We start from the raw sequence: 21,717 nt of genomic DNA, 5'->3' as shown, positions 1-21,717 counted from the left end.
TAAAATGTCAGTAAAGCGTAGGGCCTCCTCTACGTTGAATGCATTTGTACAGCGTCGCCTCCTCGACCTGACAAGTGTCCTTTGAGTTGCATGGCGGGCGGCTTGCCACTGTGCTCGGTGAAAGTGAATTAGCTGTTGATGATTTACAGGAGGAGCATGAACCCTTCGACCAAGGACGTCCCAAGGATGCTCTATTGGTGCCAGACCCGGGGAGTAAACTGTCCACTGCACCCTTACAATCCCATTTTGGTTGTTGAAATCTGTAAAAACACGAGCTGTTTCCGGGCGAATTCGTCCCGCGTCTCCCGTTCTCAATCCGAATCTGATCCGATTTGTATCTTCTGCATGGTAAAAATCGACCGAATCTGTCCCGACAGCGATCCGATTCTCCCGAAAACGATCCGACAGAGATCAGACAATGACCGGACAATAAACCGAAAAAGACGGATTCATGCCCGTTCATCACGACAGGGTACCGATCCACAGGACACCGTCCAGACAACACAGGACACTGTTATGATTTTGATCCGATACAGCAGAATCTGTCACGACATAGTCACGATTGTAATCCGACTAGACAAAATCGGCTGAGTTTCCCGAGTGTTGCGGGACGCACCATACTGCCGGGAGTGCTTTGCCGACCTCTCTGGACCTTTCCCGATCCGTAGGACTCTGTTACGGACGTACACGACTGCGTTCAGACAATGATAGGACATTTCAGATCATTGAGGATAGCAATCCGACTTTTTTCACTTTTCGTGTCGAAGCGCTGTCTGACCTCAAACGGGAGCAGTAATCGGCACTGTGTGAACCTGGCCTACGGTGAAATATGATCCGATGATTGTGCGTTCGAATCTGTGCCTTATCAGCATCATACATGTACTCCAGGGTTTCATCAAAGTGATAAACAAATAAATTATAGGACTGAATTCATAGTCTCGCTTTAAATGTTTTTTAGACCCGTGAAGATTCCGGAGTAGAATAGGTCTTCAGCAACCCATGCATGCCGTTAAAGGCGACTATGCTTGTCGTAAGAGGCGGCTAACGGGATCGGGTGGTCAGGCTTGCTGACTTGGTTGATGCATATCATCGTATCCCAATTGCGTGGATTGATGCGCATGATGTCGATCACTGGATTGTCTGGACCAGACTCGATTATTTACAGACCGCCGTCATATAGCTTGAATATTGCTGAGTGCGGCGTTAAACGAAAAACTACTAATACTTATATGTTTTTTATTTAAAGGGGAAGATGGTTGTATGTATATGATGCCATCTGAAACTCGCATGTTCAGGAGACTTTGCTACAATGGCGTAACACATTATTTACGGACCATGACGTCACAATCAAATGACATCACTAATCACTCTGCCACTGAAGCTGATTAGCTGTCATTTTTCACGGTCAAGACACTGGTTAATTAGTCCTACAACCTCACAAAAATGGATCAATTATTTTGGAATCTCACCCTTGTGTCTTTTAAATTAAACATATCAACACTCTTCAACAAAAGTTGAAAACTTATTTGCAAGGCTAAAAGTGAGCTTCTCTATGTCGCTTTAAGCAGATAAGCTATGTGTCATCTTCTAAACGTAGAAGTACACGTATTGCATTGTATAAGTCAGCAATGGCCCGCCCCTATCACAGCAAGGCGTATATAACTCCGGACTCTGGACCAGCGGTTGTCAGCAGTAGAAATTAACGAGCCGCCATGATACGTTGGCCAGCCAGGCTGCACATTTTAATCCCCCGACCATTACTCGCCAATTTTGACGAGCATGAGGACCCACTCCACCCTGTAATCACAACGGAGGATTTCGTCTCACTACGTAAATAATACCACAAAAAGGTCACGGTAAATTTATTCCTCGTCTATCTAAGCCTTTATTGCGGTGTAAGGCCCTTCCGCCAACTTCACAAGACAGATACATGATAAGCCTAACTAGCGTTTTCACTGGGAAGGACTTGTTGCCCTGTCATGGTACTGCTATTGGCTATGTGCCCTCTGCGTCATCCCAGAGTAATTATACCAGGTGACCCGTGAAGATTCCGGGGAAGAATAGGTCTTCAACAACCTATGCTTGCTGTACACGGCGACCATGCTTGTCGTAAAAGGCGACTAACGGGATCGGGTGGTCAGGCTCGCTGACTTGGTTGATGCATATCATCGATCCCAATTGGGTGGATCGATGCTCATGATATCAATCACAGGATTGTCTGGTCCAGACTCGATTATTTACAGACCGCCGTCATATAGCTGGAATATTGCTGAGTGCGGCGTTAAACAACCAACCAACCAACCCTGGGACACACATGTACAACCCGAGCTTCCTCTATAGGCATCTAAACGCAATACCGTTAACGTTCAACCTGATAGAACACGGACAATAATGACACCGAGCATGCTGCAACATATATATAGTCGTGAATATGTGTATGCATAGTTCATTGTTCCAGTGTGAATGTTACTCTCGGGGAGGATAAAAGGATGTTGAACACGTGAACTATCCCGACATCAAGCAGAACAATGACACGAAGCTTTACGAGGGTCACAGAGAGAGAGAGAGAGAGAGAAGAGAGAATATTGTTTATTAAAGTGTCACATGTTATATACACTTCGTGATAAGATATATACAAAACAGTAAAATATAACATCCGGCCAAATATGACCTACGAGACACTATAAAACGTATCAATCATAAAACAATTCAGTTGAAACAGAATAAAAAATGTAGCACACGTACACATACCTACGTGAAGCTACTTTTCAGCCACACGGAGGCGCGTACTCATACTTAACATACACCGCACATATACATACATCCATAGACACATATACATAAATACATACCTCCTGATGCAAGTCATACATACATACTTGGCTTAAAAATGAAATTGCCTTCTTTTAACCATGTTGTAAATTGATTTGGCTAAAATACATTGGAGCGATTCTTCGTTAATAATAAAAATAAACTTTTCTAAACTACTCATATAATGAAATGCTTTATCTACTGAAATTGCTTCTTTAGCCAAGTTGTATCTTAAATCATCATAAAATGGACATTCTAATAAAAAGTGACATTCATCTTCAACATAATTTACATGATCATTAATAGGATTGGCGTGACAATATTTACAAGTCCTATCCAACAGTGGGGTAGGTGGCTTGGCTTGGCGAACACGCTTATAACGAACTGACGGATATAACGAACTTACTTTTTTGTCCCTACAATTTGCTGTAGTTATGCTGTATATATGCCTATAACGAACTACGGTTACAACGAACTAAAATTAGTGGTCCCTTTGAGTTCGTTATAACCGTAGTTTACTGTAGTAGATACTTACTCAGTAATGTTAGATCCGGGGTAGAATGGGTCTCCTCCAACCCATGCTTGCCGTAAAAGGCGACTGTGCTTGTAGTAGAGGCGACTAACTAAATACCTTGTATTTTTTCAGAACTTTTATTTATGACCAGGCTCACTATTCATGTGTTTAATATATCATATTACTTTTATATGATGGGAGGGGGTCAGAGTCTGGAGGGAGGGACATTTCATTAGGGACCCGTGAAGATCCGGGGTGGAATAGGTCTTCAGCAACCCATGCATGTCGTATAGGGCGACTATGCTTGTCGTAAGAGGCGGCTAACGGGATCGGGTGGTCAGGCTCGCTGATTTGGTTGATGCATGTCATCGATCCCAATTGCGTGGGGCGATGCTCATGATATCGATCACTGGATTGTCTGGTCCAGACTCGAGTATTTACAGACCGCCGTCATATAGCTGGAATACTGCGTGGCGTTAGTGTGGCGTTAAACAAAAAACAAAAAACAAACATAGATATGCTCCAGTGTTAATGGTATGATATATGATGTCCACAGCTGGCTAAACTCGTGTTCCAGTGAGGCCCTACCTTCGTCGTTGTACCTTAGAAACCAAGCCAAGTCATTTGAACTTTTATTTTATAACTTATCACTGTGAAAAACCTAACAACAACATGCGAGCTCTGCCTAGAAAATCTAACCGGGTTTCCCTACATCCTGATACTATACATAAACATGATATGAAGGGTGATATTTCGTCAATGCGTAGGCGTATTTGTTATTATGTGTGGCATCGTAGGCGTAACCCGTGAAGATCTGGGTTAGATTTAGTCTTCAGCAACCCATGCCTGTCGTAAGAGGCGACTAACGGGATCGGGGGTCAGGCTCGCTGAATTCATCGTATTCCAATTGTATGGATCGATGCTCATGATGTCAATGATTGTCTGGTCCTGACTAGGATTCGCTATGCAGAGTTGCGTCCCTTGGGCACGCCAGAAACCTATGATTCTGGGTTCGAATCCCGGTTCGCCCCAATTATGTTTCTAGGTTTGTCAGCACCATACCCGTGCTCGTGGGTTTCACCGAAGTGGTTAACGTCTGACACCTGCATGACTTGGGGCTTTCCTCCCACATTAAGCTGACACGCCGTGATATCACTGGAATACTGTAAAAAGCGGCGTTAAACCCAACTCACTCACTCACTCCTAACATCGCTCATCACACCCGTATGTTGTCCTGTAGTGTCCCCTCCGTACTATCAATATTCCAACAATATCACGGCAGGGTTCACCAGAAATAGGCTTCACACATTGTATGCATGTCAGGAATCGAACCCGGTTCTTCGGCGTGACGAGCGAACGCTTTTACCACTGGGCTACCCCGCCGCCCCAATTTCTATGTAAATCTGTACACCTTTACATATGCCTCGTCGGCCGACACATACATAAGGCTGTCATTATCAAAAGTGATACACTTTGGTTGATTCAAACCATCATCAACAGTGAGAACATCCCTGACAAACTCCCCCACTTCATTGAGCTGTTTTACGCTCCCTCCACCGACAAAGAAGATGTCACTTCCGTAGCTAACTACTCCTGAACACTGTCCACAGTGTCCAGACGTAAATCTGAGTTCACCTTCGTTGCTGACACTCTTAACGCACCCTGGCTGTAAATCTGACACCAGTATACCGTTGGTCGGTAGTACCTCGATATAAGACGGAGTGGTGAACATCCCAAGACCATAGGAGCTCAGAACGGTTCCAGACATATCGATGATATCTACTCCAAATCCAAGCAGTTTACCTGCCACAATGGTAGTAGGGCTCAAGCATGCAATACTGATGTATTGCTTAGAAGTTGTGATGGAATCGATCTTGTTCATTGTTGGGAAGACTTCGAAAATTGCAATTTGGTTTGCAAAAGGAACAGAAACGGCCGCTCTGTCTTCTGTCAATGCTGTAATATTTGAGGGTGACTTTTCAAATTGGTAACCCTTCTGAAAAACACCATCGTATTCAAATTTCTTTAAAGCCTTGTTTCTTGTGTCCAAGACGAGGATTGTTTTGGCTGATCCTGACGTCATAACGACAATATCCTGCAAATGTACATCATCTGAATCCCTTTCTGTTTTGGTATTGATTTCGGTGATAAGAACCGGTTCTGACATTGCATCAATACTTTTCCTCTTACTTGTCATCAACTCCTCCGTGCGTTTCACAAGAACACTGTCCAGTTTGGGTAGAACGGTTCCAAGAGCAACAACTGAATCACATTTCTGGTGTCGTGTCGTGCAGCATCTTTGGCATGCAACCATGTCACAGTCTAGACATATTCTGTTCACGTCAACACCAGGGTGTTCTGTGCATATCCTCGACGCCCTTCCGGTAGTATCGTCTATACTACTAATTTGACTTATATTATGTCTTTTTGAACGTTTCCCGTGAACATACTGACAGTCTGAACATAGCCTCTTCTTACAGTCAGAACACCATACAAGCGCAGGCTTCTTACCAATTCCTTTACAGATATCACAAAATTGGTCATCTGGTGAAAAACGAAAATGGAAAACTGTAATGATAATGATATTTATGATTACACATCAGTGTTATATTATCATAACAACACATGACTTTTATGTCACACTCCTTTAAAAAATATCAGTCTGGACCAGACAAACCAGTGATTGATTATTTTGAGAAACGATCCAAGCCGTAGGGGCACGATGAGATGAAATCAACTAAGTCAGTGAGACTGTTCACCCAGGGGCGGTCGGGTAGCCTAGTGGTTAAAGCGTTCGCTCGTCACGCCAAAGACCCGGGTTCGATTCCCGACATGGGTACAATGTGTGAAGCCCATTTCTGGTGTCCCTCGCCGTGATATTGCTGGAATATTGCTAAAAGCGGCGTAAAACCATACTCTCTCACTCACTGTCCACCTGATTCATGTAGTCGCCTCGTACAAGCATGGTTGCTGGGCCCCTGTTGTGCAACCTCCAAGGGACTTTATGCCCGGGATAATTCTTTGAATAATACTGTAAGTGCAGAAGCAAGATAATGCTTCGTAATTCAAGAATCTGTTGTTTTTCTCACATCGGCGTGAACATAGCATGTGTTTATGTTTAAAATGCAAACCCAGGAAACTGTTTTAATGGATGATGACACTTTGAGTTATTTCGATTTCGTTTACATGTAAAGAGGTTTATTTCTAACTAATCAGAATGAAAGCACGGTGTGAACATTTTAAAGACAATCAAAGTTTCCAACCCAAAGTGCTATAAATGGATTCAAGAAATCATATTTTCGAAATGATAATAATACAATTTTTCACAAATTAAATAATATTCACTTTAAAAATGCCAAAAGACAAAAAATCTTCTTTCTACATGAAAGGTTTTCAACTAAAGTCATTTTCCTTTCGGGATGACAAATGACACATAAATGATGTTTCGCACCATCCTATGTACATACCATTCTCAGTCCCGACTATAGCTTCCACTAAGTTCTTCACAAAGAACCCCGTCTTGAGTTGCCCCGCCCACTCTTCTTCCGGCTCATGGGGGTTTGGTACCTGGGTCAGGCCACGGCAGTGTGGACAGGGCAGACACTTCTGTCCTGAAATGTGATATTTGCCGGACATAACTGGCCATGTCGCAGGTCACAATTTAAAAACATGGACATAAAACATTATTACTTCATCGAGAACGATGGGTTAGCCTTCTAGCGAAGGTGTTAGCTCGTCACGCCGAAGGCCTTTTCTCGATTCCTCCCACTGGCATAATGAGAGCTATAATTCTGAACCAATTCTGACGGAAAATGTAAACATAAACGTCTCGTTCAAGCAGGACATGGGGCGGTCGGGTAGTCTAGTGGTTAAAGCATTCGCCCGTCACGCTGAAGACCCGGGTTCGATTCCCGACATGGGTACAATGTGTGACCCCCATTTTTGGTGTCACCCGCTGTAATATTGCTGGTATATTGCAAAATTGCGGGGTAAATATGGAATGTCAAGGCCAGAGAATAACCAGTCTCGATTATCTCGCCGAAACATATTCCACTGTAAATTCACACTCACTCACACATTATTCCTTCATACATATTTGGACATGTTCCAAGGACTTGGCGGTTCGGAGTCAGTATACTGTGTGTGAGTAGGGTTTCCATGTTAAACCGAAGTGGTATCTCAGTGGGCTAGCCAAACTCGCAAGAAATTAAGATAAAAGTACTAACTACGAAGTCTAGGCCGATACTGAAAATATGTTTGTTTGCTTGTTGTTTAACGCCGCACTCAGGAATGTTCCAGCTATATGACGACAGTCTGTAAATAATCGAGCCTGGACCAGACAATCCAGTGATTGACATCATGAGCATCGTTTTACGCAATTAGGATACAATGACATGCATCAATCAAGTCATCGAGCCTGCCCACCCGATCCCGTTAGTCGCCCTCTACGACAAGCAAAGAGGCCTCTCACGGCAAGCGCGGGTTGCTGAAAACCTATTCTCCGCCCGGATTCTCACGGGTCCCAAAATATGTAGTAGAGTGTCCCTTTAAACTCTAAGCTAAAATAATATGTAGTAGAGTGACCCTTTAAACTCTAAGCTAAAATAATATGTAGTAGAGTGTCCCTTTAAACTCTAAGCTAAAATAATATGTAGTAGAGTGTCCCTTTAAACTCTAGACCAAAATATGTGGTTGATGCATGTCATCGATCCCAACTGAGTGGATCGATGCTCATGCTATCAATCACTGGATTGTCTGGTCCAGACTCGATTATTTACAGACCGCCGTCATATAGCTGGAATATTGCTGAGTGCGGCGTTAAACAAGAAACCAACCAACCAACAACCAAAGTATGTAATAGAGTGTCCCATTAATGCACCAGGAAGAGAACCGCCTTTGTTACATGGACAATGTATGTTGAATATCTGCCTGAATACCGAACAAAGGGTATGACGTCATCCACTTCCGGGACGCTACCCCTCGCGTCTAAACGCTTCTTCGCCGGAAAATTCCTTCCGTTTTCTATTTTTAGACAGCTATAAAAGTAAACTCTACCTATTGAATCGAAATTGATATGATGAAACGTCATTCAAACATTGGCGATAGAGGAGAGCGAGACGTATGAAAAACATTTCTTCGTGTTGGACAATATTTATGAACAACGCTTGTCTATATTCTGTGAATAGAGAGTAATTTCTTTTAAATATTATATAATTTTTATTATATAAAAATATCGACACAGGCCAAAATAGAAAATGAAAACTTATGCTTTTTCCCCACAACGTAAACTATCCATGGAATACACACACGTATTCAGGCAGATATACAACAAATGTAGGTGTGTACAGGATCATCGGTCTACGTACTCATGGCATCTTTCTGGGTTAGAGTGAAGGACGTGACGCACTTGGTGCAGAAGGTGTGGCCGCAATGCAGCGTGACAGGCTCCAGGAACACCTCGGCACATACCATGCAGGTGAGAAACTCCTCCATCAGTTGTTCCTTTGACGCCATATCTGAAATCACAATACCTAAAGGTGATACACAATTTTACACCCATACAGAATTTGTAATAAACTTTTAAAAAGTAGGGAGTCATGAAATATGAATGTTAATATTGATTGATTGTTTGTTGTTTAATGCCGCACTCAGCAATATTCCAGCTATATGACGGCGGTCTGTAAATAATCGAGTCTGGACCAGACAATCCAGTGATTGATGTCATGAGCATCGACTCAATTGGGACGACAAGATAGAACAAAAAGAAGTGGTGACGACAAACATCCTATACAAGAACGTTGATGTCTGTAAAACGTAACACCAAAACACATCCTATAGTAGGCACGTGCATCACGCAGCATCGCCACACACGTGGTGTTATTCCTAATTTTGACACTTTCAAGGAAGGTCGATCAGTCTCTGTGGACAATTATTTCTGTCAATCTTATTGATTCTGCTTATCATACAGTTGTGTTTTTCTTGATTTAGTTCACCGTTTGTGTATGAACTAGCGCGTACGGCGTCGGCAACGCGCGGAGCGTCTGCAGGCTATTGGCATGCTGGGAACTGCCAATTAGGGCTGGGACGAGTCCAATTTTACTACCCGGGTACTCACACCCCTATTACCCGACCTTACCCGGGTACCAACTGTTGGTGCCAAGAGGTACAAAATGTCCGATTGGGAATAGTTTGACAGTAGCCCTGGCAAAATGTATTTAGATACACGTATAAAACGATGTGGTCATGCATACACTAAAGTTGACTGACGTTTTAGCTTTGTTCAAACATATATAAGTCAGAAGGAACGTGTTCATAGTCATGAAGAAATGCGAACATTGGAGACTTAAAATTGTCGAGTAATCATGTATTCATACATGTCATGAAACAAAATATCACGTGACTAACCACGGGTCCGGGTAGTCCTGTGGGTACCCGGGTCCTACTAAGTACCTACCCGACCCGAGTACCCGAGTTACCCGTCCCAGCCCTACTGCCAATACGTTTAATGTTTCACAGTCTGTGTACAGCAGACTATGGAAGGGGCGGTCGGGTAGCCAAGTGGTTAAAGCGTTCGCTCGTCACGCCGAAGACCCGGGTTCGAATCCCGACATGGGTACAATGTATGAAGCCCATTTCTTGTGTCCCCCGCCGTGATATTGCTGGAATATTGCTAAAAGCGGCGTAAAACCAAACTCACTCACTCACAGCAGACTATGGAACGGTTACCATCAAATCAAAATGTCGACTCCGTTCAGGTCGTCCCAGGTCAACGACGAGAGCAACGGATCGATCAAGCCGAAACCAAACTCTACGTATTCGAGCGCAAACGGCGAAACAAATTGCTGTAAACTGTCATCAGGCTACTGGAGTACGAGTTACGGGTCGGATGATTGGAAATCGTCTTCAGACAGCTTATCTCCATGCACGTGTTGTGCAGCCCCTTACAAATAGTCATATTGTTAACAGACGTCAGTAGTGTACAAGACGTCGAAACTGGGGTAATCGTCGCTGGTCACGTGCCATGTTTTCAGATTAGTCCCGATTTATGTTGCACATCCTTGATAAGAGTGTTCTATCTCCCACAATCAATTGTTCATTAACGAAGTATCCAAGGGGTATCAATATTCATAATTGTATCGCAAAATGCCATTTCTAAAATCAGATTGTAATTATTCCGATTGTTGCGATTCTGGAAACAGTGTGTAAGTGTGTGTGTGTGTGTGTGTGTGTGTGTGTGTGTGTGTGTGTGTGTGTGTGTGTGTGTGTGTGTGTGTGCGTGCGTGCGTGCGTGCGTGTGCGTGTGCGTGCGCGCGCGTGCGTGCGTGCGTGCGTGCGTGCGTGTGTGTGGTTAGGTAGAGAGGTACGTCCGTATGTGGGATTATTTGTCAACATTAAAGCTCGCCGTGATATAACTGGAATACTGTTAAAAGCGGCGTTAAACACAACTCACTCACTCACTCACTCATCCATATATCTTATCCTTACTTAGTACTCCAACTTCTAAATGCCTCTCAAAGAAGTTATCACTTACTTCATTCGCAAGCCATCGTGATTTTCCATGCACTTGTCAAGTTTCTCCCAGAGCTGATGCTTGACCCAAACACCACAACTTTGAGGGTTTACATGCACAACTAACAAGTTTCATAATTCACTGTTCCTAAGATATCTTAACCAAATACCAAAATATTTACACGAAATATTGACAAAAAATAACCAGGAAGTGCGATTATAGCAATATTGCATCCGTGTAGAGGTTTTCCCGCGACATGCATTTCTATGTGATCATGAGTACTGATATGAATGTCTTTCCGTGTGTGTGTCTGTGTGCGTGCGTGCGTGCGTGCGTGCGTGCGTGCGCGGTGGCGTGCGTGCATGTGTGTGACTGTGTGTGGTTAGGTAGAGAGGTAGGTCCGTACGTGGGAATGTTTGTCAACATTAAAGCTTCTCACTGGGTATATAGCACTGACCTGTATCTTCTACACCCAGTTAATTACTAATTTTAACAGTAATCACAACATACTAAACGACGACAACAATCAGATAAACCTCAGCCACTACAACGACAATAGAACCCGTGAAGATCCGGGGTAGAATAGGTTTTCAGCAACCCATGCTTGCCGTAAAAGACGACGTCGCTTGTCGTAAGAGGCAAATAAAGGGATCGGGTGGTCAGGCTCGCTGATTTGATTGATGCATGTCATCGATCCAAATTGCGTGGATTGATGCTCAGGATGTCAGACTCGATTTTTTACAGACCGCCGTCATATAGGTGGGTTCGGCGTTAAACAACAAACAAACAAACAACGACAATAACAACCTAAACCTTAACCACTACAAATCACAACAACATCTACAACAGCAACGACAATCGCAACACCTACAACAACCACAATAACAACAAATCACAACATCTACACCAGCAACGACAGTCTCAAAACAACAACAACAACCACAATCACCTTAACCGCAGCCACAACAACCACAATAACAACAAATCAGAACCGCAATCAGAACAACATCTTACAAAAACAACCACTCTCACATTCACAATCGCCGCAACAACACTCACAAACAGAACAGCCACAACCACAAGAGAGTAGATATGTGTATGAACTAGACTCAAACATCACTTACTTCATAAGTAAGGATAAGATATATGGATTAACAACTTCTTTATTATAATCAGGATAATCGTTTCGGTGTAGGTTCTAACACCGTTATCAAGCAAGTCAATCACTTGCTTGATAACGGTGTTAGAACCTACACACAAACGCAGATCCTTATTGTAGTAAAGAAGTTGTTCATCCATATATCTTGGGGCAAGGTTGGCCCAGTCGTCTAAGGCGCCGCAGTTCGCTGTGCAGAGTTACGTCCCTTGGGTACGCCAGAAACCTATGATTGTGGGTTCGAATCCCGGTTCGCCCCGATTATGTTTCAAGGTTTGTCAGTACCATACCCGTGCGCGTGGGTTTCACCGAAGTGGTAAACATCTAAGACCTGCGGGCTTTCCTCCCACATTAAGCTGACACGCCGTGATATAACTTGAATACTGTTAAAAGCGGCGTTAAACACAACTCACTAAACTTAGTACTCCAACTTCTAAATGCCTATCAAAGAAGTTATCACTTACTTCATTCGCAAGCCATCGTGATTTTCCATGCACTTGTCAAGTTTCTCCCAGAGCTGATGCTTGACCCAAACACCACAACTTTGAGGGTTTACATGCACAACTAACAAGTTTCATAATTCACTGTTCCTAAGATATCTTAACCAAATACCAAAATATTTACACGAAATATTGACAAAAAATAACCAGGAAGTGCGATTATAGCAATATTGCATCCGTGTAGAGGTTTTCCCGCGACATGCATTTCTATGTGATCATGAGTACTGATATGAATGTCTTTCCGTGTGTGTGTCTGTGTGCGTGCGTGCGTGCGTGCGTGCGTGCGTGCGTGCGTGCGCGGTGGCGTGCGTGCATGTGTGTGACTGTGTGTGGTTAGGTAGAGAGGTAGGTCCGTACGTGGGAATGTTTGTCAACATTAAAGCTTCTCACTGGGTATATAGCACTGACCTGTATCTTCTACACCGGGTTAATTACTAATTTTAACAGTAATCACAACATACTAAACGACGACAACAATCAGATAAACCTCAGCCACTACAACGACAATAGAACCCGTGAAGATCCGGGGTAGAATAGGTTTTCAGCAACCCATGCTTGCCGTAAAAGACGACGTCGCTTGTCGTAAGAGGCAAATAAAGGGATCGGGTGGTCAGGCTCGCTGATTTGATTGATGCATTTCATCGATCCAAATTGCGTGGATTGATGCTCAGGATGTCAGACTCGATTTTTTACAGACCGCCGTCATATAGGTGGGTTCGGCGTTAAACAACAAACAAACAAACAAACAAACAACGACAATAACAACCTAAACCTTAACCACTACAAATCACAACAACATCTACAACAGCAACGACAATCGCAACACCTACAACAACCACAATAACAACAAATCACAACATCTACACCAGCAACGACAGTCGCAAAACAACAACAACAACCACAATCACCTTAACCGCAGCCACAACAACCACAATAACAACAAATCAGAACCGCAATCAGAACAACATCTTACAAAAACAACCACTCTCACATTCACAATCGCCGCAACAACACTCACAAACAGAACAGCCACAACCACAAGAGAGTAGATATGTGTATGAACTAGACTCAAACATCACTTACTTCATCAGTAAGGATAAGATATATGGATTAACAACTTCTTTATTACAATCAGGATAATCGTTTCGGTGTAGGTTCTAACACCGTTATCAAGCAAGTCAATCACTTGCTTGATAACGGTGTTAGAACCTACACACAAACGCAGATCCTTATTGTAGTAAAGAAGTTGTTCATCCATATATCTTGGGGCAAGGTTGGCCCAGTCGTCTAAGGCGCCGCAGTTCGCTGTGCAGAGTTACGTCCCTTGGGTACGCCAGAAACCTATGATTGTGGGTTCGAATCCCGGTTCGCCCCGATTATGTTTCAAGGTTTGTCAGTACCATACCCGTGCGCGTGGGTTTCACCGAAGTGGTAAACATCTAAGACCTGCGGGCTTTCCTCCCACATTAAGCTGACACGCCGTGATATAACTTGAATACTGTTAAAAGCGGCGTTAAACACAACTCACTAAACTTAGTACTCCAACTTCTAAATGCCTATCAAAGAAGTTATCACTTACTTCATTCGCAAGCCATCGTGATTTTCTATGCCCTTGTCAAGTTTCTCCCAGAGCTGATGCTTGACAAAAACACCACAACTTTGAGGGTTTACATGCACAACTAACAAGTTTCACAATTCACTGTTGCTAAAATATCTTAACCAAATACACAAATTTTAACACGAACCATTGACAAAAAATAACCAGGAAGCGCCATTATAGCAATATTGCATCCGTGTAGAGGTTTTCACGCGACATGCATTTCTGTGTGAGTACTGATATGAATGTCTTTCCGTCAAAGCATAGCTCCCTTGTAACATCATACAGGTAAAATAGCATTTATTAAAGATTGATTTATATTTGTCAGGTGACAATTACATTTATAATTTTAGGATTGATGTGGGATCAAACAGAAATGTTATAAAATCGCTGGAAGATATTGTTCTTTTTACTACAGTGAGTGAGTGAGTTGGGTTTAACGCCGCTTTTTACAGTGTTAGCTTAATGGGTGAGGAAAGCCCGAAGTGATGCAGGTCTCAGACGTTTACCACTTCGGTGAAACCCACGAGCACGGGTATGGTGCTGACAAACCTAGAAACATAATTGGGGCGAACCGGGATTCTAACCCACAATCATAGGTTTCTGGCGTGCTCAAGGGACGCAACTCTGCAAAGCGAATCGTGGCGCCTTTGACGACTGGGCCACCCGTGCCCCCGACAGAATAGAAAGTCTGACAGCTGGACGCTGGACCCCGTGCTCGTGGGTTTCACCGAAGTGGTAAACGTCTGAGACCTGCATCACTTGGGGCTTTCCTCCCACATTAAGCTGACACGCCGCGATATGACTGGAATACTGTTAAAAGCGGCGTTCAACCCAACTCACTCACTCACTCACTCCTATTCTGTCTCGTCATCGAGCTGCTCGCCTTGCTTGGTACAAGTCATAGACATTGGAATCGACAGCAATGATCGCACTTGTTCTTTACTGATGAGTCTCGCTTCAGCTTCCAGTTCAAGGATTGTTGCACTCGAGTCTATAGACATCGAAATGAACTCTTCAATAATTAACCGTACGAGAAAGGGACCGATTTGTAGTTGTGTCGGTTATGGTATTGGGTGGCTTCAGCTTTCATCACTGAACCCCTCTGTCAATGGAAATCTGACAGGATAACGACAGAGACGCGAATTTCCTCAGCCACTTGTATTTCCTGCTTTGAATGTTATTGGACCTAGTGCTACGCTCCAGGATGTCAATTCCAGACCCCACCGAGCTCGTGTTTTTACAGATTTCAACAACCAAAATGGGATTGTAAGGATGCAGTGGACAGTTTACTCCCCGGGTCTGGCACCAATAGAGCATCCTTGGGTCGTCCTTGGTCGAAGGGTTCATGCTCCTCCTCCTTTCTTTTTGGACCTAGTGCTACGCTCCAGGATGTCAATGCCAGACCCCATGGCCACCGAGCTCGTGTTTTTACAGATTTCAACAACCAAAATGGGATTGTAAGGATGCAGTGGACAGCTTACTCCCCGGGTCTGGCACCAATAGAGCATCCTTGGGACGTCCTTGGTCGAAGGGTTCATGCTCCTCCTGTAAATCATCAACAGCTAATTCACTTTCACCGAGCCAGTGGCAAGCCGTCCCTCATGCAACTCAAAGGACACTTGTCAGTTCGAGGAGGCGACGCTGTACAAATACATTCAACGTAGAGGAGGCCCTACGCATTATTGACCATTATATTTGCCGATTTTATAGATGCTATCCCACTCACACACCGTATACTAAATCTGAGCCGACCAGTCCTTGTTTTAGATCCTTTATGCAGAGCGCCAGGCTGGGTAACAACAAGTACCATCATTTAACGTCTTTCGGTACGACGCGGCCGGGGATCGAACCCCGGACCTTCCACTCTCAAAGCAGCCTGGCAAAAATCGAGTTTGACATCCGGTGACACGGTAGCGCGTTTACTGCTGACGGATATAAGATACTGCTGACTAATATACGATGCATAACAACACAAATCCTGTTTGTATTACTATTCACTGTGACAAGTCATATTATATCACTGCAAGCGAAGACTTCACATTCAGATTAAGGTCCTGTGTATCCAAGTGCAACCAGGTCGACAAGACTGGTAGAGCAGGCACACGCCCCCTTTAGAAAACAGCTAATTGAATATATTACAAGGTAAGGCGTTCACTGAAGTTGACTGAAGCTTTATCTTTACACAAACATATACAAGTCAAAGGAATGCGGCATCGTCAGAAAGAAAAGTAGCTACTTGTAGTGTAACCACTGAGTCATAGTGAGTTGTTGTCATTATATAATATATAACGTGACTAGGTTAGCCCGGTGGCCGAGTTACCCATCCCTTCCCTACCAGACATTCCATTCACATTGAAGTGGCTTGTAAAGTTTATAGCCTTGAATATACCCTAAAACACGCGACAGCGTGTATAAAATGACAATACATAACAACAGCCACATCAATAGTGCATCACATGCTCGTATGAAGTCAAAGGGGACATGTACAGTTAATGTGGGTGAAAATCAAACACACTACATTGACGTAACTTCTTTATGCATAAAGGCGTTATAACCTGTTAATCGACCAGTATAGTTTTACGAAGTATGGCATTAAGTGCTTAGGTGACATTTCTTACCGTCTACTGTGCCAAGTCCTATGTTGAATGCGACCCCCTCTCTGGTACATAGTATCTCAGCTAGGCAGGAGCGATCACGTGTCTACTCTCAAAGGTAGACAACTCGTTCAGCTCCCGGAAGGCTATTAAAACCAGAATCCGAGGGACTGGTCATATATTACAATTTTATGCACTATTTCATGACCCCTTCCCCTCCCCCACCACTCACACACACGCAGACAAACACACACACGCACGCACGCACGCACACGCACACGCGCACGCTCACGCACACACATACAGGCGCAGGCACACGCAGGCACATGCAGGCACATGCAGACACACACACTCCCAGTTATATATGACCATTCCCTAAGAAAGGTTCGAATGTACAAAAGTTTTATTTGAAAAAATAGAACCGTGTCATTTTTTTAAGCCCCCATCCCCCAACTCCATATAACTTTGGCGACCCCCTCTTTCGCTGTCATTATTTCACACACACACACACACACACACACACACACACACACACACACACACACACACACACACACACACACACACACACACACACACACACACACACACACACACACACACACACACAAACACACACACACACAAAACACACACACACAAAACACACACACACACACACACACACACACACACACACACACACACACACACACACCTGAATGCCCACCTACAATAAATAAATAGTGGCTAGGCTTCCTGTTTATATTTACATGCAGTAACATAAAAATTTGACGCTCCTGGAAAACAATTCCCATCAACTTAACTCTGATCATTGTTCAACAAGTCCCATCAACCTAACTCTGATCGTTGTTCAACAAGTCCCATCAATTTAACTCTGATCGTTGTTCAACAAGTCCCATCAACTTATCTCTGATCGTTGTTCAACAAGTCCCATCAACCTAACTCTGATCGTTGTTCAACAAGTCCCATCAACTTATCTCTGATCATTGTTCAACAAGTCCCATCAACTTATCTCTGATCATTGTTCAACAAGTATCATCAACTTAACTCTGATCATTGTTTAACAAGTCACATCAACTTAACTCTGATCGTTGTTCAACAAGTCTCATCAACTTAACTCTGATCATTGTTCAACAAGTCCCATCAAATTAACTCTGATCGTTGTTCAACAAGTCCCATCAACTTAACTCTGATCATTGTTTAACAAGTCCCATCAACTTATCTCTGATCGTTGTTCAACAAGTCTCATCAACTTAACTCTGATCGTTGTTCAACAAGTCCCATCAACTTAACTCTGATCATTGTTTAACAAGTCCCATCAACTTAACTCTGATCATTGTTCAACAAGTCTCATCAACTTAACTCTGATCATTGTTCAACAAGTCTCTTCAACTTAACTCTGACTATTGTTCAACAAGTCCCATCAACTTAACTCTGACCGTTGTTCAACAAGTCCCATCAACTTATCTCTGATCATTGTTCAACAAGTCCCATCAACTTATCTCTGATCATTGTTCAACAAGTCCCATCAACTTATCTCTGAGCGTTGTTCAACAAGTCTCATCAACTTAACTCTGATCGTTGTTTAACAAGTCCCATCAACTTAACTCTGATCATTGTTCAACAAGTCCCATCAACTTAACTCTGATCGTTGTTCAACAAGTCCCATCAACTTAACTCTGTTCGTTGTTTAACAAGTCCCATCAACTTAACCCTGATTGTTGTTCAACAAGTCCCATCAACTTAACCCTGATTGTTGTTCAACAAGTCCCATCAACTTAACTCTGATCGTTGTTCAACAAGTCCCATCAACTTATCTCTGATCATTGTTCAACAAGTCTCATCAACTTAACTCTGATCGTTGTTCAACAAGTCCCATCAACTTAACTCTGACCGTTGTTCAACAAGTCCCATCAACTTAACTCTGATCGTTGTTCAACAAGTCCCATCAACTTATCTCTGATCATTGTTCAACAAGTCTCATCAACTTAACTCTGATCGTTGTTCAACAAGTCCCATCAACTTAACCCTGATTGTTGTTCAACAAGTCCCATCAACTTAACTCTGACCATTGTTCAACAAGTCTCATCAACTTAACTCTGACCGTTGTTCAACAAGTCCCATCAACTTAACTCTGATAGTTGTTCAACAAGTCCCATCAACTTATCTCTGATCATTGTTCAACAAGTCTCAGCAACTTAACTCTGATCGTTGTTCAACAAGTCCCATCAACTTAACCCTGATTGTTGTTCAACAAGCCCCATCAACTTAACTCTGACCGTTGTTCAACAAGTCTCATCCACTTAACTCTGATCGTTGTTCAACAAGTCCCATCAACTTAACTCTGAAAGTTGTTCAATAAGTCCCATCAACTTATCTCTGATCATTGTTCAACAAGTCTCATCAACTTAACTCTGATCGTTGTTCAACAAGTCCCATCAACTTATCTCTGATCGTTGTTCAACAAGTCCCATCAACTTAACTCTGATCGTTGTTCAACAAGTCCCATCAACTTATTTCTGATAGTTGTTCAACAAGTCTCATCAACTTAACTCTGATCGTTGTTCAACAAGTCCCATCAACTTAACTCTGATCATTGTTCAACAAGTCTCATCAACTTAACTCTGATCATTGTTCAACAAGTCCCATCAACTTATCTCTGATCATTGTTCAACAAGTCCCATCAACTTATCTCTGACCGTTGTTCAACAAGTCTCATCAACTTAACTCTGATCGTTGTTTAACAAGTCCCATCAACTTAACTCTGATCATTGTTCAACAAGTCCCATCAACTTAACTCTGATCGTTGTTCAACAAGTCCCATCAACTTAACTCTGTTCGTTGTTTAACAAGTCCCATCAACTTAACCCTGATTGTTGTTCAACAAGTCCCATCAACTTAACTCTGATCGTTGTTCAACAAGTCCCATCAACTAACTCTGATCATTGTTCAACAAGTCCCATCAACTTATCTCTGATAGTTGTTCAACAAGTCTCATCAACTTAACTCTGATCGTTGTTCAACAAGTCCCATCAACTTAACTCTGATCATTGTTCAACAAGTCTCATCAACTTAACTCTGATCGTTGTTCAACAAGTCCCATCAACGTAACCCTGATTGTTGTTCAACAAGTCCCATCAACTTAACTCTGATCGTTGTTCAACAAGTCCCATCAACTTATCTCTGATCATTGTTCAACAAGTCTCATCAACTTAACTCTGATCGTTGTTCAACAAGTCCCATCAACTTAACTCTGACCGTTGTTCAACAAGTCCCATCAACTTAACTCTGATAGTTGTTCAACAAGTCCCATCAACTTATCTCTGATCATTGTTCAACAAGTCTCATCAACTTAACTCTGATCGTTGTTCAACAAGTCCCATCAACTTAACCCTGATTGTTGTTCAACAAGCCCCATCAACTTAACTCTGACCGTTGTTCAACAAGTCTCATCCACTTAACTCTGATCGTTGTTCAACAAGTCCCATCAACTTAACTCTGAAAGTTGTTCAACAAGTCCCATCAACTTATCTCTGATCATTGTTCAACAAGTCTCATCAACTTAACTCTGATCGTTGTTCAACAAGTCCCATCAACTTATCTCTGATCGTTGTTCAACAAGTCCCATCAACTAAACTCTGATCGTTGTTCAACAAGTCCCATCAACTTATTTCTGATAGTTGTTCAACAAGTCTCATCAACTTAACTCTGATCGTTGTTCAACAAGTCCCATCAACTTAACTCTGATCATTGTTCAACAAGTCTCATCAACTTAACTCTGATCGTTGCTCAACAAGTCCCATCAACTTAACCCTGATTGTTGTTCAACAAGTCCCATCAACTTAACTCTGATCGTTGTTCAACAAGTCCCATCAACTTATCTCTGATCATTGTTCAACAAGTCTCATCAACTTAACTCTGATCGTTGTTCAACAAGTCCCATCAACTTATCTCTGACCGTTGTTCAACAAGTCTCATCAACTTAACTCTGATCGTTGTTCAACAAGTCCCATCAACTTATCTCTGATCATTGTTCAACAAGTCTCATCAACTTAACTCTGATCGTTGTTCAACAAGTCCCATCAACTTAACCCTGATTGTTGTTCAACAAGTCCCATCAACTTAACTCTGACCGTTGTTCAACAAGTCTCATCAACTTAACTCTGACCGTTGTTCAACAAGTCCCATCAACTTAACTCTGATCGTTGTTCAACAAGTCCCATCAACTTAACTCTGATCGTTGTTCAACAAGTCCCATCAACTTAACTCTGATAGTTGTTCAACAAGTCCCATCAACTTATCTCTGATCATTGTTCAACAAGTCTCATCAACTTAACTCTGATCGTTGTTCAACAAGTCCCATCAACTTAACTCTGATCATTGTTCAACAAGTCTCATCAACTTAACTCTGATCGTTGTTCAACAAGTCCCATCAACTTAACCCTGATTGTTGTTCAACAAGTCCCATCAACTTAACTCTGATCGTTGTTCAACAAGTCCCATCAACTTATCTCTGATCATTGTTCAACAAGTCTCATCAACTTAACTCTGATCGTTGCTCAACAAGTCCCATCAACTTAACCCTGATTGTTGTTCAACAAGTCCCATCAACTTAACTCTGATCGTTGTTCAACAAGTCCCATCAACTTATCTCTGATCATTGTTCAACAAGTCTCATCAACTTAACTCTGATCGTTGTTCAACAAGTCCCATCAACTTATCTCTGACCGTTGTTCAACAAGTCTCATCAACTTAACTCTGATCGTTGTTCAACAAGTCCCATCAACTTATCTCTGATCATTGTTCAACAAGTCTCATCAACTTAACTCTGATCGTTGTTCAACAAGTCCCATCAACTTAACCCTGATTGTTGTTCAACAAGTCCCATCAACTTAACTCTGACCGTTGTTCAACAAGTCTCATCAACTTAACTCTGACCGTTGTTCAACAAGTCCCATCAACTTAACTCTGATCGTTGTTCAACAAGTCCCATCAACTTAACTCTGATCGTTGTTCAACAAGTCCCATC

At 42.7% G+C, this 21,717-nt stretch overlaps 1 protein-coding gene across 1 annotated transcript; it reads right to left on the bottom strand.

Annotated features, from left to right (window-relative positions):
• Positions 1–4,406: 4,406 nt before the first annotated feature.
• LOC124144397 lies at positions 4,407–16,786 on the bottom strand. Its single transcript, XM_048381306.1, has 4 exons — positions 16,710–16,786; positions 8,692–8,841; positions 6,793–6,936; positions 4,407–5,869 (listed from the first exon to the last, which is right to left on the bottom strand). The coding sequence occupies exons 2-4, from the start codon at positions 8,837–8,839 to the stop codon at positions 4,719–4,721; spliced, it is 1,443 nt and encodes a 480-aa protein (XP_048237263.1). The 5' UTR covers positions 8,840–8,841; positions 16,710–16,786; the 3' UTR covers positions 4,407–4,718.
• Between the last annotated feature and the right edge of the window lie 4,931 nt (positions 16,787–21,717).

This window comes from Haliotis rufescens, unplaced genomic scaffold (assembly GCF_023055435.1).
Source record: "Haliotis rufescens isolate VD_foot unplaced genomic scaffold, xgHalRufe1.0.p SCAF_37, whole genome shotgun sequence".
In the NCBI taxonomy this organism is placed as follows: Eukaryota; Metazoa; Mollusca; class Gastropoda; order Lepetellida; family Haliotidae; genus Haliotis; species Haliotis rufescens.
Note: the sequence above shows the minus strand (reverse complement) of the source record. Positions and strands in the feature narration are given on the sequence as shown.

What these genes read in the sequence shown, in the direction of transcription:
- LOC124144397 (XM_048381306.1), bottom strand. Translation starts at nt 8,839, where the DNA reads ATGGCGTCAAAGGAACAACTGATGGAGGAGTTTCTCACCTGCATGGTA. An exon ending in AACCCAGAAAGATGCCATGA is followed by an intron (nt 6,937 to 8,691) that starts GTACGTAGACCG and finishes ATCACATTTCAG; the next exon opens with GACAGAAGTGTCTGCCCTGT. An exon ending in TATAGTCGGGACTGAGAATG is followed by an intron (nt 5,870 to 6,792) that starts GTATGTACATAG and finishes GTTTTTCACCAG; the next exon opens with ATGACCAATTTTGTGATATC.